This window comes from Agelaius tricolor, unplaced genomic scaffold (assembly GCF_023055355.1).
Source record: "Agelaius tricolor isolate 1412-34295 unplaced genomic scaffold, bAgeTri1.0.p SCAF_16, whole genome shotgun sequence".
Taxonomy (NCBI): domain Eukaryota; kingdom Metazoa; phylum Chordata; class Aves; order Passeriformes; family Icteridae; genus Agelaius; species Agelaius tricolor.
The window spans coordinates 7,759,078-7,784,888 of NW_027269276.1; the positions used below are offsets into that span (position 1 = coordinate 7,759,078).

A 25,811-nucleotide genomic window follows, 5' to 3' on the forward strand; every position below is an offset into this window, starting at 1 on the left:
CTGCTCTTCCTTGTTCTCCTTTCTCCCTGCACACCCCTGGCCCTGGCAGCCCTGGCCGAGGCGGGACGCGGCGGAGCCGGGCTGCCCGGGCCGCGGGAGTGTGACGGCCGGGCGCGCCGCCTGCTCACCTGCCCGGAGCAGCCCGACCCGCAGCCCGCAATGCAGGCACAATTACACCTTCCGGCATGGGGCCACTGCACTGCCTGCATCCTGGCCGAGGGTCGCTGCTAACCCCCAGCCCTGCCGCTTGGCCGGAGGAGGTGGTGGGATGGTGTCCCAGCTGCATCCTGGCCGTCAGTGCCCCGCTGTAGCTGCTTGCCCAAGTTGTTCTGGTGATCCAGCAGTTGGGATGGTTCCCTCCACCCTCGGGCTGTGCAGGAAACAGACAGCCCTGTTGGGGCACGCTGCTCCCTGGCATGGCTGTCCCATTGTTCCAGAACCGAGGAACAAGCCCCACAGTGTCCTGCACTGCCTGCACCACAGCACCTGCCAGCAGCCTGGGCAGGGGAGCAGCAGCAGAGAAGGGGACAGGGATGCTTTCTGGCACCTCTTCTCAGCACCAGCTCCTGCCTCACCTTGGGCCACTCTTTTGTGGACGTGGGCAGTGATTTCTCCATCTCCTCCTAGGGAGCAGAGGCATGAGGAAGGATCTGGCCACCAGCAGACCCTGAGGAAGAAGGCTCCTTCATTCCTTCCCACTTCTCACTGTCTTTTTGTTTTCTATTCCCAGAAATGTACCTGGGTGTGACCACAGGTTTCAGGTTGAGCAAAGCCGTGCAGGGTCAGGGAAGCTCTGACCTGGGAGCACATGTTTAGGGCACATGTCTAGGGCTGGCTGAGCATTTGGCTGAATGGGAGCCATAAAAGTGTCATCCCCATCTTCCCCACCTCAAAGCCAACACCTGACAGCTCTGCTGTGGCCTCAGCAGAGATTTGTCCATGAAATGCTGCTTGCACAGGATGATTCCAGCAGGAACACTCACATTCCTGGTGGGAAGGAGGAGGATTTGTGATCTGTGCTGGGCTTTCCGGGTGGTGGTGAGAGGATGCTCTCCCCGACGGCTGCTTCCTGAGGAACCAGCTGCCAGCAGCTGGCAGCAGTCAGCAGGGTGCCACAGCCTGCTGGCCATCCCGGCCTTCCTGCTGTCCCAGCAACCCAGCCACGTCCGGGAAGAGCATCCAAGGCACAGGGACAAGCCCTGAGGGGCTGTGCATGGCAGGGAGGGCACTCTGGCTCTCCCAATCCCCCCATCCTGCAACTCCAGGGGATGAAGGAAATGCCACGAGGCTGGGAAGCTGCTCAGAATCCGTCAGAGGGGCTTGCTTGGGGGGTAGCAATAGGCAGGGGGAGCAGCAGTGGGGGGCTGAGGATGCATCCCCCACTCTGGTGTGCAGCATCTGCTCCTGTCACCCTCCTCGTGGAGCCCCTGCCATATCCCTGGCTCACGGCTGTCTCGGCTGGACTCAAAGCGAACTGCTCTTATCTCTGCCTCAGCTTCCCGATGATAAGGGTGGCATGTCTGGAGGTGAACTGGGCAGACTGTCCCCCCTGTCCCTGTCTCTATCTGTGGCTGCTATTTGTCACCAAGCAGCTGCAGCCACAGCCACAATGAATTCAGCCCAGTCTTCACAAGCAGATCCCCAGCTCCTCTGATGCCCACGGCTGGCACTCCCAGGGCAAGGCAAGAGCCCAGCTCCCATAGGCAAGGCCAAGGAGGAGATGCCTGGCTGAGCAGGGCACTTGTGGCCAAGGGAGGTGCAGGAAGATTGTCCAGAGCTGCAGGGACAGAGAGCTGTGGTAAGACATGGATGACACTTGGCTATTCATGCCGATTTCAGGGGTCCCTGCCCAGTGTGGCAGATTCTGGACATGAGCAAAGCTCCTCTGTCCTGTTCACCACAATGTTCCCTACATGGGATCACACCCTCAGTGCAGGCAGATCCTGCTCCAGCAGCATCCATGCCCCAGCCCTTCCCAAGAAGGCTCTGTTTGGAACATCCCCACAGGCAGCTCTTGCAAAATTCACAGCTCCCTCCAGCCCTGGAGGCATGCTTGAGTGTAAGAGCCGATCTAGCTCCAAGCTGGGGGATTTACTCCAGGATCAAAGCCAAAGGAGGAGACACAGGGTGTGGGTGCTGATAGAGGCTTCCCCTCCCCAAGTCCCATCCCGCCACGCCTGGACAGCTGTGAGCAGTCTCCAGCAGCTGTGACAGGGTGGAGACGGTGGGAAAGATGCACACAAAGCCCTGAGATACCCTGTTTTTCAGGCAGGGAAGGGAGCTAGGAGGATCTGTGAAGGCAGGAGAGGTGCAGGGCCAGCACAGCACCCCCCAGGGTGGAGGAGTCAAGGGGCTCAGAGGGAATCCTGGAGGATCACCAGACCAGGCAGACTTTGGGAGATGGACTTTGGGGAGGCACAGGTCAGACAAGCCAACACCCCCAAAAGTTTCAGCTGGTTTTAATACTGTCAGAGACACCCCAGAGTGGGGCCATCGCTGCCATCCCACTCGGGCTCCCTCAGCCCTTGCCAAAGCAAACCCACTGCCAGCCCAGCCCCACGGGTGCTTCACATCCCAGCAGGCAGGGGAAGCATCGCTGCCAGCCCAGGACAGCCTGCCCGTGCTCCCACCTGGGACTCACTCATCTCCTACTGCTGATCCCGAGGGCTCGAGCATTGCAAGAGGCTCCCCTCCACCCCATGTAAAGGGAAAAAAATCAGGTTACAAAAAGGGTCATGGCACAGCCCTCTGCCCACTGCATTTGGGTGGTTTAATTACCACCTTTCCCATCTTTTCTTTGCATCCTTCTGGCTACAAACCAACTCTCCCCACTACCAGATCACAGTCCCCCTGGTCACCACTGGGCTCTGAGGACAAGGGATGGCCAGGCATGCCAAACTGCAGTAAGCTGGGGATGATGGCAATGCTGAGACTGGAAGGCTGCTGGAGCTGGCATCCCAGGAAGGGGAATGGGCAATGCCTGCCAGAGTGCCCAGCAGGTAGAGCCACCATCAGTGGGGATCTGGTGCCTCCTGACAGGAGTGTCTCATCACTCCACTTGCACTATGCGGTGCTGACATCGCAGACAAGGAGACTCAGAGCCTGGCAAAATGGGCAGGGGACAACAGCTGAGATTTTTCAGAGGATTTTCACAGCCCCTGCTTGCAGACAAGCAGGGAGCAGGAGGGACATTGGAGGCTGCAAGCCAGGGGAGCCTGTCCTAAGACCCTGAAAACTGCTGAGCCCCAAGACACAGCTCAGGCAAGAGACTGCCACTGGCTGTAGCCTCTCTGCTGGAAGCAGAAGCGAGAAGGAGAAAATTTGTCCCCAGGCTTAGCTGAGAAGATAAAGCCAAGCCCTGGTTGCAGGACAGGGTCCCCCAGCAAGGCCTCATTTGCAGGATGGTGTCCCCAAGAAAGCCCCAGTTGCAGGAGGGGGTTTCAGCCCTGGCTGGAGCAGCAAGAGGACAGGAGCCATCCCCACGTCCCACCTGCAAGGGCCCCGTAAAGTGCAGTGCTGCAGCCCCAGCACCACCGCGGGGCAGGGGAGCCCTCTTGGCCGCCTCCTGAGTGTGGGGACATGGAGAGGGGGGTGTGAGGGCAGAGCAGGAGTGGGCAGGGGCAGGCAGGGTGCAGGCTGGGCAGCGGGGAAGAGCAGCCCCGTCCTTGCTCCCCGTGCCTACTCATCGCAGCCCAGCAGCTCCACGCGCAGGGTGATGCGGTTGTGCCAGGCCACGGGCAGGATGCGCACATAGCGGGCGTAGAAGGGCACGTCGAACACGTTCTTCTTGTGTGAGTAGTTGTCACTGTTGCCATGGAAGATCTAGAGGAGAAAGGTGGGTTATCAGGGCTGCCAGGACCCCAGGGCAGCGGTGACAGCACCGATTGACAGAGGTCAAGAAGGCTTTGGACAACACTCTCACATGGTGTGACTTTAGGGGTGCCCTGTGCAGGGCCAGGAGTTGGACTCAATGATCCTTGTGGGTACCTTCCAACTCAGCATATTTTTGTGATTCTGTGACCTGAGCCCCACCCTTCATCCCTCCCCACCATGGCATGTCACAGACATCTTTTATGAAAAATCCCTTTTTTAGGATTTTTTCTCCTGAGAATCTGAGAAGCCTCAGGAACAAAATGTAAACAATAATTATTTGCTGCTGTGGAATGCAACAGGTGCATCTGTGATTAGTCTTATGTAGTTGTTTTTAATTAATAGCCAATCACAATCAGCTAGTTTGGACTCTTTGTCCGAGATACAAGCTTTTGTTATTTTTTTTTTTTTATTCTTAGCTAGCTTTCTGATGAAATATTTCTTTTTTTTAGTATAGTTTTAATATAATATGTAATAAATAATAAATCAAGCCTTCTGAAACACAGAGTCAGATCCTCATCTCTTCCCTCATCCTAAGACCCCTGTGAACACCACCACCATGGCATGCCTGAGCCCTGGGAAATCACTTTGCCCTCCTCACACCCACCTTGGTGCTGTTTGTCTGGGCATCCCGGTACAGGGTCCAGGACGTGCCATTGTCACTGTAGGCCACCTTGTAAGCTGCCACATACTGGATGTGCCCAAAGTCACGGGCTCCTTGTGTGATGATGCCTGTCACCTTCTTCTGGTCCCGAAGGTCAATCTGGCAGAGACAAGGCTTGTCAGAGCTCCTTGCAGGAGCAGTGCTCCCACCCTACAGAGCCCTTCATGCTCCAGAGGCAGCCAGGAAAAGCTGGCCCCTGGGGGTCAAGAATGGAGAAAACACCACTTGACCCCCATGCCAGACAAATCATAAAACATGACTGTGAAATATTTGATCCTTCAACACTCACAGCATCACTCAAAGCAACCAAAAGTGGGCGCAAACCCATCTCAGCTCCCTTGCCCATCCCTGCCACCTCCACATTTTTTGCCGGAAACACCAGTGTGGGAAGGACAGCAAAAAATTTCAACTCAAAAAAAATACAGGATTCACAGAGGAAATGCATTTCCACTGGAAAGTAATTCTGGCTGAGAAAATATGCAGTTAACAGAATGTGACATTTGGGTTCTAAGCGCGACGGTTTCTATTCTCTTTACTCTGCCACACTGTGTTTACTGCTGCTGGCACGTTACAGGGTAAACCACCAAAGGAGCTGAAAGCCTCATTAATTTAACTCTGTTTTCATGCTCATGGAGGGCAATTCCAGCGATACAATACACATAAATCCTGAGTGCACATGTAAATCTATACACATATATACAAACAGGCAGCCTGTGGTGCAATAGCCCAGCTCAGCGTGTCATCCTGACCCCGTCATCAGCTCAACAAGCTGGTTTATTTAGAGTTGAGAGACAGCTGCTTTTAATCATTTCCCAAATAAAAAGTGGGACAAATATCTAAACTGCTTTGTCCTATTATGTCATGGAATCATGTGAAAAGTACAAAAACAGGGGAGCAAGGGAAACTGAGAAGGAAATTTCAAAACCATTTGTTTCTATTCCAGACTGAAAAGAGAAAAGCAAGCCTGATTTTTTTTCCTGCAAAACAGAACATGGTGTTCTGGGCAGCCAGTGTGTTGGGACGGTCACTCCAGGCTGGGATGGCATTTCCTCAGGGGTTGAGACAGAACTGGGGTGCTGCAGGCTTGATGCACCCCACAAGAAGGTGCAGATATGGTACCACCTTGCTCCTATGGGCTGATTCTGACCCAGAGCTCCAGGACTGCTGTTAAAACCTGTGGCTGTGGTCCGATCCTGACCTGCCCCTGTGATCCCCACTCAGGGAGAGCATTGCTGGACTTTGTGACCCACAACAAGGCTCTGGTCACACCAACCCAGCTGTTTCAGCGACCCTGAAACGGGAGGTGGCCCTAGGCACAGCTGAGGAGCTGGTGAGGAGATATCAGGTTACAGAGACCAGAGACCCACCTGCAGCCACTCAGACGGGTCGTTGTTCAGGGCTGTCCAGGCGTTGGTCTTGCCTGTCATGTCCAGGCGAGCGTAATGAGGGTGCCAGGTAAAGGCATCGATGCCCCAGGTCTTGAAGACACTGGAGGCTGTGATCTGCTGGTCGGAGATGAGGCGGGATTTCATGCCCAGAGGCTCCGAGCAACCTGCCGTGTTGAAATACACTGTAACACAACAGTTTACACAGGCAGTGAAAAGGAAAGAGACAACTGCAAGCACAACCCCGCAGACCTGTCAGAAGCCATCCCCACATTCTCATTCCACTGCCCAGAGCGGCACCAGAGCCAGGCAGGGAAATGCTCAGCAGATGAGCAGGGCGGTCTTTTCCCGGGATTTTTAGCTCCCAGCTATTCCCTGGCTCACAGTGCCTCCTGCTGCAGGGATGAGTAGATGTCCCCATAGCCCAGACCAGCCCAGCCCATCTCTGGAATACAGAAAGCTTTGGCAGGAAGCAGAGAAGGATGTGGAAAGAGAAACGCAAAGATATCCCCAGCCAAAAGCACGGATGGCACCACACCCACACAGCAGCAGGACAGGACCCAAGCCCCCACAAGATCCCACTCCCACACCAACACACGAGTCCCACTCAGTTCCCAGGGATGTGCTGCAGGGCAGGAATGCAGGAGGCACAGGGAAAGGGCTCAGGCTGGTGATCCCTCCCATTTCCCAGAGGACTTTGATCCTCTGCTGCTTTTCAAGCTCTCTCTTTTCAAGCAGGAAAAGCAGCGGGTTCACAGCTCAGACAGGGAGGGGGCACAGTAGAAACTCCTGCCTTGGGAAGGTGTTAGCAGGGTGAGAATGCAGCTCGAGCGGGCTGAGCTGATGGGATTAACGTCTTGTGCTCCCCAAACGCACCCCTGGGTATTCCCAGGCACCAACATGAGGAAAAGCAAGCACTGAGAAATCCCCTGTCCTGAGGGATCAGAAGCAGGCCAAGGGGTGATGCCCTGCCCTGTGTCACCCCCTGCCCTGCAGCCCCTTGAGGGGACAGCACTGGCATTTACCGTTCATCTCGCAGCCGATGAGCTCAAAGCGCAGCGTGCAGGCACGGCGGCACATCACGGGGTAGATGCGGATGAACTGGGCCGTGATGGGAGGGTTGAACATGTTGGTCCTCATGGTGCCATAGTCCATGTTCCCCTCAAAAACCTGCAACAGTGACCAGGGCTCAGTGCCCCAGCTCTCCCACAGTCTCCTGCAGCAAATCCCTTGCACAGCAGACAGAGAGATCTCGGCACTGCCAATGGCAAAAGAGCACAGAGGGGGAAGCTGGGCTCTGTTTTTGTGCCCTGGAACAGTGCAGGACCTTGGAGGAGCTCCAACACTCCCAACAGAGCTTTGCAACATTCCCTGCTTCATCCTCACCCCCACAGAGCCACACATGCAGGAACACCCACTCCCACCACCACAATGCTCCTCAAATCATGACAAGCAGAGAGGTGGTTCACTTCTTCCTTTTTAACATAATAAATAGAATCAAATTGCCTTTCATGCACTTTTTCCACTGCTGCAGAAACAAGAGCAATGTTTCTATTTTTTTTAAAGCAAAGCAGAAACTCCCAACCATTCCCTGGATGCTCAGAAGGCCAGCAGGAGACACTTGCCATAAAGAACTGCAAGTGGAGAGTAGGCAATCTACAAGTATTCCCACTTTGAGAGACACTGTCAGCTGGTGCTTGCTGCAGATACATCACCAAGCTACCCAAGCTGCTCAGTAGCACTCCCAGACCAAGCCCAGTTCCCACAGGATGTCAGTGATAAAGATACTATCTGAATGACCTAAATCAGGCAGGGCTGCTTCTTTGGTTATGCTTATTATGGTCAATTAAACAGAGGCAGGGAGTATTGCTTGGCACTGGAACAGCCTGTGCCATCTCCCTGCTAGCAGAGTTCCCATCGGTTCCCAGCGCAGCTTTGCCCCAGGTCAGAAGCGCTTTCCCACACACAGGGATGCAGCTCACAGCCACTCCAGCACCCACAGCACCGCTGGATGGGGGGAGCTGGGACATCCCCTGCACAGAGCATCGCAGCCCACCTTGTCTACATCCTTTGTCTCATCCTTGAAGAAGGTGAACTCCTTGCCATCGAGGCTGTAGGCGACTTTGTAGGCGCGGACAAACTCCTGCTGCCCCACGCGGCGCGCGCCCTGCGTGATGATCCCGCTCAGCCGCATCTTCCGCAGCAGGTTGGCCTGCGGGGGGGAGAAGAGGATGAGTGGGGTGCAGTGAGGATGGCCTGCACACAGCCCTTGCACCCACCAGGATGACCAAGTCTGAGTGGTAGGGTGGGCACTGGGACAAGGAAAAGGGGCTGCCCAGGGTGCTGGAACTCCTTTAGGGAGGAAGCCCTCCATCCCTCCAGCCTTGCATCCCAAGGTGGGCAGAGCAAGGGGGATGATCAAGCCATGTCCCACCTTCCTCCAATGGACTTGCCTCCTCCAGGCACATCCCAAGATACCCCTGGGTGGCAGCTTGATGCAGCAATTTAGCTCCACACTTGCCACCAGGAGCAGTGAAATCACATAACAGCAGCACTGCAAGACCAGCCATGGCTGCTGGGCTGCTCTCTGTGCTGGCAATCCAGTCCTGCCCCAGGTACCTGGATCCAGGGGCTCTTGTCATAGTTGCTGGAGGTCCAGGCATTGACAATGCCGTGGTTGTTGAGGCGGGCGAGCTCTGGCCCCCAGCGCTGGAGGCCAAGGAAGCCGTAATAGACAGAGGATGCTGAGAGCTGGGCATCAGAGATGGCTCCTCCTTCCATGCCCAGGAGAACAGCACAGCCTGGAGCAAGAGGGGAGATCAGGATCAAAGAGAGACAGTAACCAGGGAGAAGAACTAGGGGTCATTTGTTTCTTGTTTGGAGGCAGAACAGGAGAAGGAGGCCAGCCCTAGTATCTGGCTGTCCCCAAGGTGTCCTCTTCTCCTCATCCCTCAGCCAAAACCACACCATCCATCAGTCCCCCTCACAGCACAGAGGTCTGGAGGAGAAAGGACCTTCCTGGAGCACTCCAGAGAGGAGAAAACGCCTTCCTGAGGATGTTCCCTCCATTGACACCAGGCCTGCTGGCACCAAGGATAGCCACAGCTGCCCTCCAGATCCCATAAACCAGCTGGTGAGATCCCTCCTGGCAATGAGGGACAGACAGTAGGGAACAGGAGGGAAAGGGAATTCAGTACAGTTGGTGCCAAAGACTCACGGCTGTGGCAGGTCTTCCCCAGGAATGGAGAAGGACACTTGCAGGTGTAGTCACCATCCAGGTCCAGGCAGGTGCCTCCATTTTTGCAAGGCTGGGAGGAGCACTCATTCTTGTCTGGGAGAGAGAGAGGAGGAGCTCAGAAGGCAATCCCAAAACCAGTCCCAGAGAGAAGACCCCCCTCATTCAGTGCAACAAGAACAGGAGGAGGCATCCCCTGAACAAGGGCCATGGCAGTGTCCCTGAAGAGAGGGTGGCACAGGTTGAAGCTCTAACCCAAGGATCTGTCTATGCTGTGTCCCCACGGAGTGCAGCTATGCAGGTGCACCAGGACACACAGTCACATCAAGGCTGGGAGCCTGCATGGAGCAGGCTGAGCCTTGAGGCACCCCTTGTGTTATTACTTGAGATACCAAGTCCCTCCAGAGATGCAGAGCAAAGTTCAGACACAACCAGTGCCCACACCATGGTCCTTCTCTCCACCCTGCAAGCTCCAGAACAGCCCATGATCCCTGTAAGCCTGGTGCCCCACACAGTCACAGCTGCTCACAGCCCCTAGTTGTTACCCCAGGGATCCCCAAGCTGTCAGTGGACAAGCTTCCCCTGCCTGTCCCCCGCTGTACTCACTGTTCTGGCAGTGCACCCCATCGTACCCCGCAGGGCACTTGCAGATGTAGTCAGTGAAGACGTCGCCCCGGTTTGGGACCAGCTGGCACTCACCATTGTTGTGGCAAGGATTGGGGTGGCAGGGCCCTGGGGAAGGGGAAAAACAACTGTAATATAGGCACAGGTGGAAAATTAAGAGCATCCACTGGGCTTCCACTCCCCATAGACATTGCATTCCCCCTAAGTTCATCCCATCACCATATCCCTACTCAGATCTGTGCTCTATGTGTCCATCAGCCATCAGAAGGGCTGAACCCCAGTGGTGCAGGGCCAGGACAAGGGGAGCACCTGGGAAAGGGTCAGCTCCTCACCTTTCTCTGTCTCATTGCAGTCAATCCCAACATAGCCCTCAGGGCAGATGCAGAAGAAGGGGGCCTCATTAATCCCAGTCAGGCAGGTGCCCCCATTCTGACAGTGGTTCACATCACAGAAGTCACCTGGAAGTAAAGCCAGGTGTCACTGCAAGCCATCCCTAAGGCAGCCATCCACCAGAGCCCCATGCACACAAAGGCATCCCAGCCCAACAAAGGAACTGGTCTGCTGCAAACCCCACAGGGAAGGGAGCACCTGGCAGGGACAGGCTGCTGGACCTTGCACAGGGCTGCTGGCATTCAAATGCAATGGTTGAGACTGGGAGCATAATCAGCAGCAAGGACCTGCCTTGTGCTGGCACATTAAAAAAGAGGTTGAACAGACACTATATGACAAAGTGAAAACAGGGGAAACCCAGGTTTTGGTGCATTAAATGTTTTTGACACTTGGCTGGAAAATGTGAGTCGCCAGGCTGGGGCTCGCTCAGGCATGAGAAGGACAGAATGATTCAAGGGAATGGGGCTGGTGCTGTTGCTGGGGTTTGCTAATGTAAGTTTGTACTTGTAGGAACACCAAAAAGAAAAATCATTGTAGGGGGAGCTCGCATTCCTCAGTTCCCAGATGCTGGAGTCAGGCAGGGAGGAAGCACAAGGTCCATCTCTGCAGGATGCCTGCCAGACCTCCATCATTCTCCAAGCAGCTCCCACGAGGCAGCCCTGGCTCACAGGCAGGTTCCCCCAGGGAGCTGGTGGGGCTGCACCATCTTCCCTGCCTGTTCATCCATCTCCAGCATCTGCCACGGTGTAGGGTTTTTGTGGCAAGGTGGTGGTGGCAGGGCACTGTAAAGGTGGCTCAGCAAGAAGACAACAGGAGCTGCTCCCATGCTGGAGACAGCCAGTCCCAGCCAATGCCAAAACAGACCCTCTGCTGCTCAAAGCTGGTGCCCATCACCAGCACAGCTTCTGTGATAATGTATCCAAGATAAAGTAAAAAACACTGTGCAGCAGCTGTAGGAGAGGAGTGAGAAAAATTCGAGAGAAACAGCCCTGCAAACACCCCCGGCAGAGAATAAGGAGGGAGAGGAAGTGATCCAGGAGCAGGGATTCTACTGCAGCCCATGGAGAAGACCTGTCTCCCTGAAGCCTGTGGAGGACATGGGGAGCAGATATCCACACTGCAGCCCACAGACATCTCCAGGCTGGAGCAGTCTCTTCCTCATGGACTGTATCTCATGGAAAGGACCCACACCAGAGCAGTTAATGAATAACTGCAGCCCATGGGAAGGACCCACTCTGGATCTTTTCCTTTTTTTTCCCCACCCTGTCCTGTTGAGGAGGGAAGTGAATGATGTCAACCCACTGCACCCTCCAACCTTCTACGCTCCATTGCTGGGCTGAATCAGATTGCAAAAGCTGGGCTGAAATTCCTCCCACCCTCAATTTATTCTGCCTAAAAGCTGCAAGGCAGCAACATTCCATAAACCTAGAACAGATTTCCACAGGACTGGTTGAAAGCCTCAGTAACTCCTTGTCAAACAGGACAGCACATCCCTTGATGCCAGGCATTTCTCTGCTACGCTGCAGAAATCAGAACAAGGGCTGAACCCAGGTGGAGACCTAGGAATAACCCTTCACTGCCTGCATGACCTGGAGAAGGTGGAAGTTGATGAGCTGTGGGCTCACTGCCCAGACAAACACCAAACAACGCAGTTCTCATTTGCGTAAGCTACTACTCAGTGAGCTCCTACTCATTAGTCCTTTAATAGCAGGACTCCTTCCAGTTAATCCTACTCTTCCTGACACTCCACATGTGTAGGGTACACACTGGTGGCAGGCAGGCCAGCATCAGGTGGAGGTTTCCATAAGGATGCTGCAGCTCCCTTAGCCCAGCCTCAGGAGGCAGAAAAACTTGGGCACCAGTTCAAATCACTGCCTGTGCTGCCCAGCCTGTTCTGCATGACCTCATGCTCCATCAATGCGCTGCCACAAGCTACAGCATGGGAGGAGAGGGCTCCTGCTGATAGTGGGGATGCCTTTGCTCCACACCCCTCCACCCCTCCGCAGGTCTTGGGCACATCCACCCACCCCATCCCACAGATCTCTCCCAGAAGCCAGTCAAGGCCACACAGACTGAGCTACTTTTGTTTAACAGTGGGACACGGCTGCTTCCCCAGGCACGCTGATGCTCCCCAGCACCAGTGCTGCCTCCAGCACAGGAGTGTCTGGGGTATGACATGGCAGCAAGGTCTCCTCCCAGGGTTGGGACAGGAAGGGTCCAAATTTTATGCTTCAGTTATTGCAAGTAACTGGACTCCCTTTTATCCCCTCCCAGGAATAATCCCTTACATAGTGGGTGTTGGTAGCCAGCCCCCTGCCTAGCAGTGAGGCACGCAGGTCACTTTTTCCACTGTAGCAAGCAGTTTCGGATGCTCCTGTTTCTGGGCTGTTTCAGGCCTGGTTTCAGAGCTGTTCAGCATCTCCATCCTCCACACACACATTTTTCTCCAGTCAAGGACAGAGCTGTCACAGACTGAACACTCAGGAACTAAGGCAACAAAGATCAACCACCGCTTTTGGAAATGTTTGCTTATATGAACCCACAGGCTGGCTGGGAGGCAAAAATAACATCCTCCAAATACTGGGACAGCTCATCCCAGCGGGGCTGGGGGAATTCAGGTCTCGGGAGGGCAAAAAGGGCACCTCAGCCATCCAGGGAGAGCAAACATAAACAAGGCCTTTCTCACCCCCTCCTGCTGCCCTTTGTCCCTGACCTGGAGCCTCTACTTAAGCTTTGCTCCCCTTTTCCCTGGTCTCGTCCATCCCTTTCAGAGCCAAGCGCCTCAGGCATGACCCACGGGGTTATGATGAAGCTGCTCCTCCGCGGGGTTGCCCTGGCCAGGCCAGCTGGGCGCGTACCAGGCGGTCCCAGGGACGCTGTTTACATTGCGAGCACGGTTATCTGAGCCTGAAAGCACAGGACAGCCCGGCTGAGAGACTCCCGCCTCGGGAGAAGGGACGGGGCCGTGGACCCGAGATTCCCGCTCCGGCAGCAGCAGCAGCAGCCCTGGGGCTGCACGCTGTCCCACTCGCACTGCGTGCCCTGCAACCCGCACCGCAGCCTGGACCCACTCACCCTGCACCCCCAGGATCCCCGGCCCCGTGGATCTCGGGCATCTCGGGTTTCCCCGCACACACCCCCTACACACCGGACAACCCCTGCGCCCCGGATCCCTCGCACTCCACACCGCCAGCATTCCGGGCTCCCCTGTACTCTGGATCCCCTGAAACTCACCCTCTCCCGCACCGCGGATCCCCTGCACACCAGGCAACCCTGCACTCCAGATTCTCTGCACTCTGCCTGCCCCGCGCCCCGGAATCCCTGCACACCGGACAACCCTGCACTCCAAATCCCCACCTCTCCGGATCCACAGCATTCCAGCCTGCCTGGCACCCAGGTTTCCCTGCACCCCGCATCCCCTGAGCCCCGTTCCCCGGCACCGCTGATCCCCGGGATCCCGGCACTCCTGATCCCCGCTTCCCCGGCACTCCGTCCCGCCGGGCACTCACCGGACACGACCAGCAGCAGCGGGAACGCCACCGCCACGGCGAGCAGCACCCGAAACAAGCTCGCCGCGCTCATGTTGCGGCTCATCCCGAGCTGTGCCGTGCGCTCCCCCCGAGCCGCTGCGCTGCGCTAGGCTCCGCTCGGCTCGGCTCGGCTCCGCCGCGGGGCTCGGGGCGGGCAGTGACTCAGCCCGGCCCGGCGCGGCCCCACGTGCTCCGCCGCCCGCCCCCGGGGCGGGACCGGCCCGGAACAGCCCGGCCGAGGGTCCGCGCCCCCGGGCTGCAGCAGCACGGGAGGTACAGCAATAAAGCAGCCAAGGTGTCTCTGCAAGCGAGAGCCAGCACGGCCACGCTGATGATGCTCAGGGAGGGGGACCGCTGGCTCACCCCGTGTCCCTCGGGTGGCCGGTAGGGACTTGCCGAGCCTGGCAGTGCCCATGGCTCCTGGCCCTGGCTGGCAGGCACAGGGTGCAGAGTTGGACCGGAATGTACTGGGGGCTGCCAGCCCTTGGCAAAGAGAGAGCTGATCTGCAGCACAAACCCCACTTTTCCCTCCCTGGGTGGGATGAAAGCTGGAGAGGGCTTCCCCTCCGATGGACAGTGAACACAAGTGCCCTGTGTCATCCAGCATGCCAGTGGCATGGGGTTTTCCCGAGTTCCTCCTAACTAGCATCAAGGAAATCAGCTTGCAGCCAGGTCCAGCAAATATGTGAAAAGGATTGGGAGTGACATAACAGCTTTCTGCCCAAAGCACTGCGCCACAGCTCCACTGGTTTGGCCACAAACTAGCTCCTTTTTGAGCTGTGCCTGGCCACCAAGAGCTGGAAAAGCCCAGCCACACGCTTGAGAGGAGCTGGTGCCCTGTGGGGAGCTCTGGCCTGGAAGGCAAAAACAGATTTAGCCCTGGAAGACTAAAGCATATTCAGGCTAAATCCATATTCAGCAGCAAATTCTTTGGAAAAGAGCACTGCACAGCACAGGAATGCTGGATCATTTGACCCTGTCATGGAAATCCACTCCAAACCCTCCTCCTCCTAAAGGTGAAGCTGATTTTATCTCTTCTTGCAAAACCCTCCATTTCAGCATTAACTAACCCACCTCAGACACTTGGGCTGCTCATATTTATGTGTTGACTCTGGCAGAGTGTTGCTACATTCCTGCCTTTGGCAATGCAGCCACGCAGCCACCCGTGAGCTGGGCAGTCCAGCTGCATGCCATGCACTTTGACCAGTCTTCCCACCTCCACTCCAGTGCCCAGCTAATGCTTTTGTCAGATGCAGTGCCCATGAGAGCACACAGAGCACAAGCAGCACCCTAAGGGAGAGATCCAGTGGCAGATCCAGCTGCCCCACTGTGCTGGTGACACCAGAGAATGAGAAACACATGGAACTGGACACGTATTCCCACCCACACCCACCACCCTCGCTGCTGGTGTTTCCCTAAATTAGTAACAACACAAAGAAAACTCCAGGTAGAGTTTAACTCCAGTGTAGGGAGAAACAACAGCTGGAAAGGAGGGAGCACACAAGACACAGGACTTGCTTTCGAATAACCCTTCAACCTCAGGGTAATTACTGCTGTGGTGTTCTGAGGAAAACAAGGTCAGGAGGAGGAGAGCTCAGGGCAAGGTTCCCAGGGCTGTGCACAAGCAACTAGGACAAGGGTGTTTGTTCGGCCTTTTGAGGGGCTACTGCCTGGATTAGTCTCAGAGAGAATGCAAGACCCAGAGGGAGCTGCAGAAAAAGCATCAGCCTCTCTAAAAACAGAAAGCAAAATGTTTTCTTTCTGTCCCCAGAGGCATGAATGCCAATGTCCTAGGAGCGTGCATGGGAAAGGATATTAAGAAGCGAGTTGTGGAGGCCAGATGGAGCAATGCTCTCCACAGGGACAGTGCAGCTTGCAAGTTCCAGTGGCTCTTTGAATGATGTGATGGAGAGGGGCATCCCACAAGAAACCACACTTGGGAAGCGTCTCTGCTGTCCCAGGGGGCAGAGGGAAGCTCTGGACATGGGCAGCAGAGAAGAGAGAGGAACAACCTGTCAAGGACAGGGAACAAAGGAGGAGCAGAGACAGCTCCCACAGGCAAACACCACGCCCGGGCTCCTACGGCCGCCAAGTTTTTGCAAGGGATGGCTCCACTTAAAAGAGCTGGGTAGGTCGAAGGTCAGGCATAATTTCACTCCCTTCTGCAGGGACTACTTAGGCCTTGCTATTGCAGTATTTACCACTGGGTTTGGTTTCTTCTGCAGAGAGATCTGCCAGATTCTGCTGTGCGTAACCCTTTCCAAGCTGTGCTGATAGCAGATAGCCTGCTTCCCGTAGCTGGGGTGATAAAGAGGAAAATAGGTGAAGATGGGGGCCATTTCTCTGATGCAATCTTATTTATTTTCCAGCTTATACAAAGGTGTTTTCCTGTGAACAAGAGAGGTGAACAATGCACAGGTGATCCCTTTGCCAAGCATAAAGGCCCCATCTGCCATAAAACTGACCAGGGCACGTCTCATGGCTGATGAATGTGCAGTGACAGCTTTGATATCAGCAGTTTCATGTTCCTTCCCTCCACTCCCTCTCAGAAACTCATAGGACCTCTCCCCACCACAATCAAGAAGCAAAGATGCCCCTCCACCCCCCGCTCAGCCCTTGAATGGATCTTGTTTTGGATAGCAGCTCCAATTGTTTCAACTATCTGTTCTGAAAAGGAGTTCACTGGCTTAGGTCTATCTCAAAAGTCAGCTGTTACACCCCAGAGGGATTCCCCACCCAAAACGCTCCCACAACACTCCTTGCAACATGGTTTTCCTCTCCCACCCCAGTTTTGAGAGCCCAAAAAAAATCCCTGACAGAGGTAGCCCTCATCCTTCATCGGCACCACTCTTTAAGAGTTCAAAGTTGTGGTTCAGGCCACAACACAGGTCCTGGGAAAGTCTCCTGCTGCATGGGACCACGCCTCCCATCCTGCCACACGTGCTAGCCACTCTGAGTGGGAAGGAGAAATGATCTGTGGCACCACAGCTGTGGATTAAGCCCCAGTCTGCTCTTAATCCCTCTAACAGGATAACCAAGGGCTTGTGCCAGCATCTCTAACCTCCTGCAGCCCAGGCAGCGTCACTGCCTGCTGGCTTACCAGCACGAGGTTTCCAACAGCTGCCCAAGACATCCACGGGCTGGGACAACCCTTGCATGTAGCCAGACTCCTCTGTTTAGTTTCTTGAGGAACAAAAGGCTTCCACACTCTCTGCCCTTTCCACCAAAAAGGTAATAGCTTCTTTAAACACAGGCTGTACACTTAGGGATGCTAGTGTTTAGGAATCTTCAGGACCAATCAAAAAACCTAGATACTGAATGTCCTTGGGGCATGGAAAGCTCCATAAGGCTACTGAGAGCTCTTCAGGACATCTAAAACTTTCTGATTTGAAAGGAAGAAGGCAAAGGGCAGCACCATCCCCTGGTTTCACTCTGCTGCCCGCTGCTGATCTTGTCGGAGCTCAGATGAGATTCCAGCCAGTTTAACTTCAAGTCCTTTGCTCTAACCTAAATAAACAAGATTATAGCCAGCTTAGAGCTGGTGTGTCTGTGTAAGGTACTTAATATAAGCACCTTTATATAACCCCCCTCTCTGAATCCTTTGCAGTCTTTAAGGATTTATCCATGCTTATCTCCAGCAGAAAAGGTGTTGCCTTCATCTTCATCTGGCAGATTGGAAACCAAGGGCTGGAAGGGCTCGAGGGAAGGACGTATCTCCCTTTATTTTGTCCATCCAAAAGCTAGACATGCAGGCTTGGCCTCTTAACACGTGGCCTCATCAGCCAGTGGTAACAGCACCACTTCCTAAGGTCATTTGTAAATGCTGCAGCAGGAATTACCCTGGGAAATACCTGTCTCCTCACTGATGATGGATTAGCATCGACCTCAGGCCAGGATTAAAGCCCTTTGTGGCAGTGGCTCCCTGTGGTGCTCATTTCAGAGCACTGCCCAGGACAGACGGGGCACAGTCCACGTCCCTCTGCAGCCTGTTGCTTGGGAGCACCAACCTGTAACAGGAGCCCACACTCCGTGGTACATCAGGGTGCTTAATTCCTGATGGATTAGAAGCTTCAAGCAGCCTGAGCACTGAGCAGATACCACAGGAAGATAAGCCATGGCTCTTTTGTTCTTTTTCAGGAAGCTCTTTGCAAGCTCCTGCCTTGACACAAAGCACTAAATTGTGTACTTGATAGCTTCATTATCCAGGTCCCTCTGATAACCCGGGTTTCTGTGGCAGGTTTCTGATCCTCCCCCTGTTACCAGGCTCACAAGACCCTTCCTTACTCAAGCCACCAATTTGGTGCATGTGCTTCTGGCACATGCTTGATGGAAGGTCCTCCAACGCCTGCAGGGCTTAAGGCAAGCTCACAGTCTGATTAAACACGGGCCTGATGGTGCTAATGCTGTATGAATATGGAACAACACTAATGAACTCTAACGAGCTAGACCACAGGGTTTGTTTGCAGGAGCCCAGAACCTGTCCTACCGGCTGGTGGAGAAGAGGCTGTTTGCTCATTACTGCACGCTCCCCTCCCGCCCATCCATGCCCAGAGAGGCTCTGCCCAGGTGGAGGCCTTATTAATTTGTAAAGTTGTCTTTTGATCTCTGTATCTCGAAGCATAATGAGAAGGTTTGAACTCTGCCCGTCCCACCCTCTCCATACCTCCCACTTGCTCTGATCCCCCAGAACCTCACAGGCAAGGGGAGAACTGCCACAGCTCTAGGATTCTCTTCTTCCTGGAGAGAAGCATATTTGTGGCCTTCTAAAACACACTTCAGTAACCACAACCATGGCTGATGTAGCAGGAAAGCATCAGTCCCTGCACACCTTCCTCTCTCACACACACACACCTGACCCTGTGAGGGAATCCAGGGTGACCACATCTCAAAAGCAGCTCCTTATTTCCTTGGTTCCCCCAGGCCAAAGCAGCTCTTGGAGGCCACCTGAAGCCACTTGTGCCCCTAGGTGGAGAGGCTGGTGACCACTGATGCAGGATGTTGGCTCCTGTAGGACCTCTGCTCTGGAAGGCAGTTCCTGGTGACCGGTGCCTTTCGCTGGAGCTGCTGCAGGAGCTCCTGTGCTGGCAAAGAGCCAAACATCCCACTCATCCCGTGACCCATCAGAGCCTTCCCTTCATGATTCCGTCTCTCTCTCCCATCCGGGATTGATCCTGCACTGCTGGCACACCAGTTGAAGCTCCTTCTCAACCACTTCCTGCCCCTTGGGCTGCAGCCTCCGCAGCCGCAGCGGAAACCGCAGCCAGAGCTCGTTTGGCACCGCGCTCTGCGTCCAGGACAGCCGGCTCAGCCACTCAGTTACTCCTCTCCCATGGCTCCTCCTTCCCTCAAAAGGAAATAAAAACAACTCCAAGGCAGCCATGTGTCCTCAATGAAAGCCATCTGTCAGAGCCATCGCCACGGTCCCACTGGGCTCTGGTCAGGGTGTCCGGCCCCGCCATGGAGAAGCGCACGTAGCCAGTCCCAGGGGCAGCACGCACCCAAGGGGACACGAGGCTGGAGCAGGGGATGCCATGGGATGGCCAGGCAGCTGTGTCCTCTCTGAGCACTCTGCCTGGGGCTGTGCTACCTCCTCTCTCAGCAGCGACAACAACTTCCAGGCAAGGAGCCAGCTGATAGCTCTGCACATGCACAGATGTCTCCATAGAGTTCCCATACACACTGTTTGGAGTGGTGAAGAGCTCCCTAGAAGAAACAAGAGTGGGCTGATTGGCAGGGGTATCCATTCATCTCCCCTACCTGCTTCACAATTTCCTCCAAGGGATCTTTCCTAGCACTTTGTTGTAAAGACTCCCAAGTGTTTCTCCCTCCCTGCCAGCAGGTTTATACCAACATGTTTTTACAACAGGCATTGTTAGTCATACTCCATATGTCCTCTGCAATCATCCCTCCTTCTCAGTGGGATCTCCCATCACACCAACTACTTTGTCCAGCCTCCAACAGAGCCTTTATTAGAGCGTGAGTCCATTTGCCTTCTGCCATCAACTCCTCCTCCAGGCATTTTCACATTTCACTGTTCCCTCTCACCTCCTTGTTCTGCCCCACAGATCAGTTAATAATAATAGATCCCACCTATTCTGCATTCATCCAGTGCTCTTGGAGAGTAAAGCAGGTGCAGCTCCAGTGCTGAGTCCCTCTACATGTCCCCAGCTGGCAATGGGCTGCTGCCCTGAGAGCCCACTCTCGCTGCAGACATCCAGAGTAGACACAGAGTTAAAACATGTGGGTTCAACAGCCCCTCAGCTCCTGACAGGGCTTTGCAGCTTACCACAGCATTCCCTTTGGTCCATACTCTGGGCCAGGTTTGTTTGTACCTCCTTTAAGATGTCCCTCAAGGACCTACAGATGCAGGCCCAGCACCTCCTTTAGCACCAGAGCAGTTATTAGGGGCTCCTGTGGTAATCTGTGTCCAGTTTAGGAAGCTCTCTTCCACTCCTTGCTAACCCACCTCAGGACTGAGGTGGAAAACAGAATGGAGGTCACCTCAAGATCTGATGTGGCTCATTTCTGTGAGCAGGGCTGGCTTCTTGACACTGTGCTGCACACACCACTCACCTGAAAGAACCCCAGAACCTCCCCACGGCCCAGAGGGAAGTGCAGTCCCTTTAGTTGTGAATGGTGCTTATTTGCAGTCTCCCTCCTCTGTTGTCTGCCTGCACCTTCTCCCTTTAGGCAGGTTGTTTTCTGCAAGACCTGAGAACATATCTACCTGTGCTTCCTCCTTCTCCAGCTACACCTGCACATCTGCCCTGCCTGCTGCAGGCAGGGAGAGGAGAGCAGCCCTGCCAGCTGTGAGGACAGTGACCCGAGCCGCAGGCCAGCAGCAGGGCTGTGTTTTGCAGAGCACGTGCAGCCCCACGCAGGAGGCACGTTTGCTCCTGCTGACTGTGGTTCCTGGCAGGCTTTCCAGGGAGCAGCCCTCGGCTCACAGAGCTGCTTGTTCAGGAGCATGTTGTGTTTTTGCCTGGGCTTGCAGCTGCCTGTCAGCTGCTGTACAAACACAGCCCTGTCTCCCGTCTCCCCCTGGCCTCTTCTCCCTCCTCAGCCCTGCTCTTTGCGGTGCTCAGGATTAGCCACACCTCAGCTGGGTAAACAGGAGCTGATCCTGCCCCATCAGCCAGGGGCTTTGCAGCCTCAGCTGCCGCAAGCAAGAAGTGCTCCTTTATTTTTCTCCCAAGTAAATCTCCCTTTCATCATTCAGCAGTTCTGAAGCCCTTAATTAGACACAGCAGTGGATGTGATCCTCTGCATCCATCTTCTATTTTCTTTCTTTATCCTTTTATTTTCTTTCTTCATCCTTCTATTCTCTGCTTTTATTCCACTCAGCCTCCTTATCTTCCAAGCTGTTCTTCATTTTCTCACTCCCTTTACCCACTTTTTGTTTTTATACCCATCTGAGAAAAGCCACCCTTCCTTTCTGTATGTCACCTCTGGGTGCTAAATAATGAACTATTCTGGTCTGAAAAAAAGCCCTGGAGGTTGTTCCTAACTCCAGCCAGCACCTTAGTCTTCATCCCAGCTCAGAGGCAGCATTTCCTGCAAATTTCTACCTGGCTCTGAAGGGATGCTGAGCAGGGAAGGAGGAGGACACCCATTCCCTGCAGCACAGCACCCTCTAGCCTCCGCCGGGGCGGTAGCTCTTTCCTGAGCTGGAAGGAAGGAACGACCTTCACCATCATCACTCAGCCACGCATCCTCCCATCCTGCCACACGCCCATCCAGCCCTGCTCCCCGCATAACTCTGACAAAATCCTCCTGCAGCATTACTGCCAAATCCCAGGATGGATTTCATGGGAACTCTGGAGGGCAGGATGTTAAAGCTGGTCTGCTCTGAGGAGACGTGTGGCAAATCAGACGTCATTTCCCAAAAGTTGAGACATCAGTTTTGCAAGGTGGAGCCCGCAATGACCCAAGGTGGAGTCAGCCTGGAGATGGGGTCATTACAAACCATCAGCAGCACTGTTTATTTCCTCCAGCCCATGCAATGCATTAACTCAGAGATGGTACAAAGGGAAGTGCTGCTCCTGCAAAGCCAGGTAAGGTCAGCCAGAGGAATGGAGTGCAGTAGCTCTGCAGTTGCTTTGTTTCCTTGGGACACTGATCTGCAGCTTTCCAGGTGCATGGAAAAGGCTGGTCAGCCCCAGCTCACCCCTGGCCATGGTGGCAGACTTTCAGTGCTTGGCTGTGACTGCAAGTGCATCTCCAGGAAGCCATCAGGCAGATGGATTAGCCTTTCATCCCAGCCATCCCACTGCTCTTTGCAGCTTCCTGCACCTACCCACCTCACCAAACCATGGCTCCCATGGACCCCACCAGCCTCACCCACAACCCTCCTCCCTGCACCAGCATCAAGCCTGTTTCCTCTCACCCCTGCTTTCCTTCTACACCTCCAGGAAACAGAGCTCTGCCTCTCTGCTCCCAAACACCATCACTCATTCTCCCAACTCACAACTGAAACCATTTCTTTTGTACTCACCATCATCCAAACACTGTTGTGTTCTCCCTCCCTCTCTTCCTCCCAGATCTATCCCAATTCCCTCTATTTTGGCACAAAATCAATCTTCCACCTCCACTCAATTTATTCCCATGAATATTGCTCTCTAGGAAATGGTCCTTCCCCATTCCTCAGGCAATACTAAAATTTGGATTTTCACAAGGGGCTGCTAATCCCATTGTTCAGTTCACTGAGCATTTCAGTTTGCAGGGTTGTAACCCTGCATTGTCCTCAGGCACCACTACTTCTATGGAAACTTTCCCACAGAAAGCATTTTGCAAGCAGCCACTGAAAAAAAACAAACCAAAAAACCATAAGACTGTGGCCTTAGCAGACTCCTTTGCCAGCTTTCTGAGGTGGGACAATCACAGCCTTTCCAGACTCCAACCTCAGCAACACACTGAGGCAATAGTGGCAAATGTCAGACAGACCACTTGGGATTAAACAGAAGACCAGTGGTTTCCTTTATTCAGCAAGACATCTTGGAAACTCTCCAGGAGAAGCTCATACATCCTTCTGGCTCCAGTACATTCATTTATCTGAATCCACCCTGCTTTCCCTCAGAGATGCCTCCTCTCCCTGCTCTCACTGCCTGCTAAACACCTGCTGCTCTGGTGCCACCTTCCCTGCACAAACCCCCCCTGCTTCTGCAGGTGGCTTTAGGGACAGGTGCCACACCAAAGCCTGGTTCCTGCAGCTGTATCTTAAGTTCAAAATATATGAAATGGGCAGAAACAGCTCTAACTGAACTAGAGGTGACATTAGAGGTAGCTGCAGAGAACAGGTCTGCTCAGCCTGGCAGCTTTTGGTGCAGAAAGTATCCTGAAGGTAGGAATTTCACCTAACCAGACTCCCTGGAAAATTCAGTAGTGTTGTGGTACAGGTTCCTTTCAGGGAGATACAAGATGGATCCTTCTCCCAGACCACTGAGTTTGTTTGTGGAGCCAGGCAGGGTTCAAGTGCCATGGAGCAACCAAAAGCAGGACCAGCAGCACTGCTGATGCCAGGGAGTGATTTTCAAAACCTCTTCCTCTGGGCAGCAGCTGTGGCTGGATGTGGGATAAAAGCAGTGAGCTGGCTGCAGGGAAATTGTGGACAGAAGCAGCAGAACACAGCATGGTAAAGTGCTCAGCTCAGTGGCATTTCTCTTTTGGCCTAAAGAATTTGGGAATGCAATCACCCATCTGCTCTGAAATGATCAGTGATGCTCTCTGTACAAGCAGTCTGAGCCCTCTGGGGTTTGGGAGAAAAACAAAAAAAATGAGTCATAAAGTCTCTAGCAATGGCTTTCAGCCATTAGAGGAGACCAGAGTCTATGGTCTAGAGGGAACAAAAAGGTGGACAGCAGTACCCAGAAGGGCTGAGGTCAGTCACTTCAGTTCTATAATTAGGAAATAAATAGCATGCTAAATAAACCCAGAGTAGAAGCTTTTGAGGAGTGTGACAGAGCTGGAAGTTGGCAAGGAGCAGCTGAATGAGAATGTGATGGAAAAATACAGATCAGGTGGGCCACGTGCCACCTCCCCAGCTGGTTTATATGATGCAGCCGCTCTCCCATCCCTGGCACTTGCCTCTGTACACTGCCAGCTCCTCAGGACAGAGGCTGGTCTATTTAGAGCTCTGCAAAGTGCCCATTACTCTTTTAGACACCATTTTCAGAAAATATGTAAGAGTCCAAAGAGCACTGTGCCTCCAGATCCGACAGGCTCAGGAACAGCATGGCTCTGCAGCCCACAAGCCAAAGCCTCACTGCCACTGCAGGGAAGGCAAGGCAGGAGAAGAGGAAAAAGCATTGCCTTTATTTCCATCTGCAAAGCTTTTTTTGTGCTCACATGTCACTGATAGGCACTTTGCTTATTTTCAGCTGGCAATCAAACCCTGCCTAAGAGGTGTTTTCCTTTTTGCTCCTGCTACACACTGCCATAGATGAACACCCTGATGTTTCCTCTGGCAAAAAGGTTTCCTCAGGCAAAGTCCACAGGAGTCCTTCAGTGCACAGCACGTTTGCTGAGCAGGAGAAAAGCTGGGCATGGGGAAATGAAGCAGAAAAACAGTTCAGAGTTGTGGCAGCAACAGCCAAAAGAGAGAGGGATGTGAAGAACAAAAGGTAATTGTCACCACGGTGTTGCACGGGGGTGTCTTGGGCTGGTTCAGCAGCACGTGGAGTTCTCTGTGCCTGGTACCTTTCCAATTGCTGCATTTAAAAAGGTGGGATTTTCATTAGTCTTTTTTTGGCCTCTCTGAACAGAGGTAATTGCCTGCTCAAAGCACAAGGCAAAGCTGCATTCTTCCTGTGCTTGCAGTTCCCAGCATGTACAGTTGTCCACACAGCTCAGAGAGGGATCCTCCAGTCTCCAAAGCATTAGGGTGTTCCTGGACACTCCCACCCCACCTCTCAGCAATACCAGCAGGCAGAAATATCTGCTGGGCTGCAGCAGCTAAATCCCTCCCTAGAAGGCTGGAAATGAAGCTCAGCTCTTCCCAGCACTGTTCCTTTGGGGATGGCTCAGGCTCAGATGGCATTTTCTGGTATGACCTGTTCACTGTGAGTGGCACAGCCTTGCCCCTGGCTCTGGGCCAGAGAGCTTCACCCACAGCACAGGCACCCAGGGCTGCTGCAGCACCAACCCTGCAGAGCCCACCAGCACATCGGCCACAGCAACTCCCCACACACCCAGAGGGACAGCAGCCTCCTTCACAAGCCACAGCTCACCAGCTGTGTTAACTGCCCAAAGTCAAATTTGAATTCCCAAAATGTGCTTGCTTCCTCCCAGACATCCCTGCTCCCACACTACAAGGTGCAGCTGGAACCCCTCAACACTGCCCAGAGTAAAACACCAACGACCTGCACTGGTTCTTCCCTCCCTTTCTGGAGACACAGCACCTTTTCCATCATTTCCCTCCTTGGGAACACAGCTCAGGATTCTGGCTCCCACTGCCACAGCCACCTGTGAATTTATGCTGCCACCCCTTCAGTGTTCACCTCTCCTCAGCAAGAAGTGAGCAGCAAGTTTGGTTTGCTTTGTTTTCTGGCAGTGCTCTCTTCTTAATAGCTGAGCTTCTCTCACTCCAACAGTCTCAAGGACTTAAAATAAAAGCCTTGCCTGGAGGTTCAGCTCGGGTTTGAGGCTTATTTTCCTGCCCGGATCTGTTTTTTCCTGCCTGGATCAGGTGAAAGAGCTAAGGTACACCTGGAATCAATTGGACTGCAATTTTCTGCAATCAAACTCAAACACATTCCTCAAATACCTAAAGTTGAGTCTGATACCGGATGTTTATCTGCTGAGCCTATCTGTTAGCTTGATCACAAGCATAGCTGCCTTGAGACACCAAACCTCAGCCCAGCTGAGCCACTGACAAATTTAGCAACCATAAACCCTGGGTATTTTCACAAGGTTAATTAAAAGATAAGGAATACAACTCTGTTTGACTGAGTGGTGTGGGATCACACCTGTAGCAAGTGCTGAGAGAGGAGGGTACTGTTTGTTCTGCCACCTTCATTCCAGAATTTCCCTCTCTGCCCTTACCCAGAGTTCCCTCCTTCCCTGTGACTCAGGCTACAGCAGTTACTCATCCCTCCACGTACACAGCGCCCTGGAAA

The 25,811-nt window shown here is 53.9% G+C and overlaps 1 protein-coding gene across 2 annotated transcripts; it reads right to left on the reverse strand.

The window, feature by feature from the left end:
• Window positions 1–2,443: 2,443 nt before the first annotated feature.
• On the reverse strand, window positions 2,444–13,970 carry MFGE8 (milk fat globule EGF and factor V/VIII domain containing). Of its 2 annotated transcripts, none has more exons than XM_071441313.1 (10): window positions 13,678–13,970; window positions 10,111–10,236; window positions 9,761–9,886; window positions 9,137–9,250; window positions 8,539–8,720; window positions 7,976–8,131; window positions 6,945–7,089; window positions 5,902–6,104; window positions 4,478–4,633; window positions 2,444–3,822 (listed from the first exon to the last, which is right to left on the reverse strand). In XM_071441313.1, exons 1-10 carry the CDS (start codon window positions 13,760–13,762, stop codon window positions 3,679–3,681), a joined length of 1,437 nt encoding a protein of 478 aa, XP_071297414.1. In that variant the 5' UTR covers window positions 13,763–13,970; the 3' UTR covers window positions 2,444–3,678. The 2 variants fall into 2 exon arrangements, with proteins under 2 accessions (XP_071297414.1, XP_071297415.1); XM_071441314.1 differs by having other exon boundaries at window positions 5,902–6,086; window positions 13,678–13,963.
• Between the last annotated feature and the right edge of the window lie 11,841 nt (window positions 13,971–25,811).

Excerpts from the sequence above, each read along its gene's own strand:
- MFGE8 (XM_071441313.1), bottom strand. The coding sequence starts at position 13,762 with ATGAGCCGCAACATGAGCGCGGCGAGCTTGTTTCGGGTGCTGCTCGCC. Across the intron at positions 8,721-9,136 it reads GGGGAAGACCTGCCACAGCC|GCTGTGCTGTTCTCCTGGGC; the intron begins GTGAGTCTTTGG and ends CTCTTGCTCCAG. Across the intron at positions 6,105-6,944 it reads CATCGGCTGCGAGATGAACG|TGTATTTCAACACGGCAGGT; the intron begins GTAAATGCCAGT and ends GTTGTGTTACAG.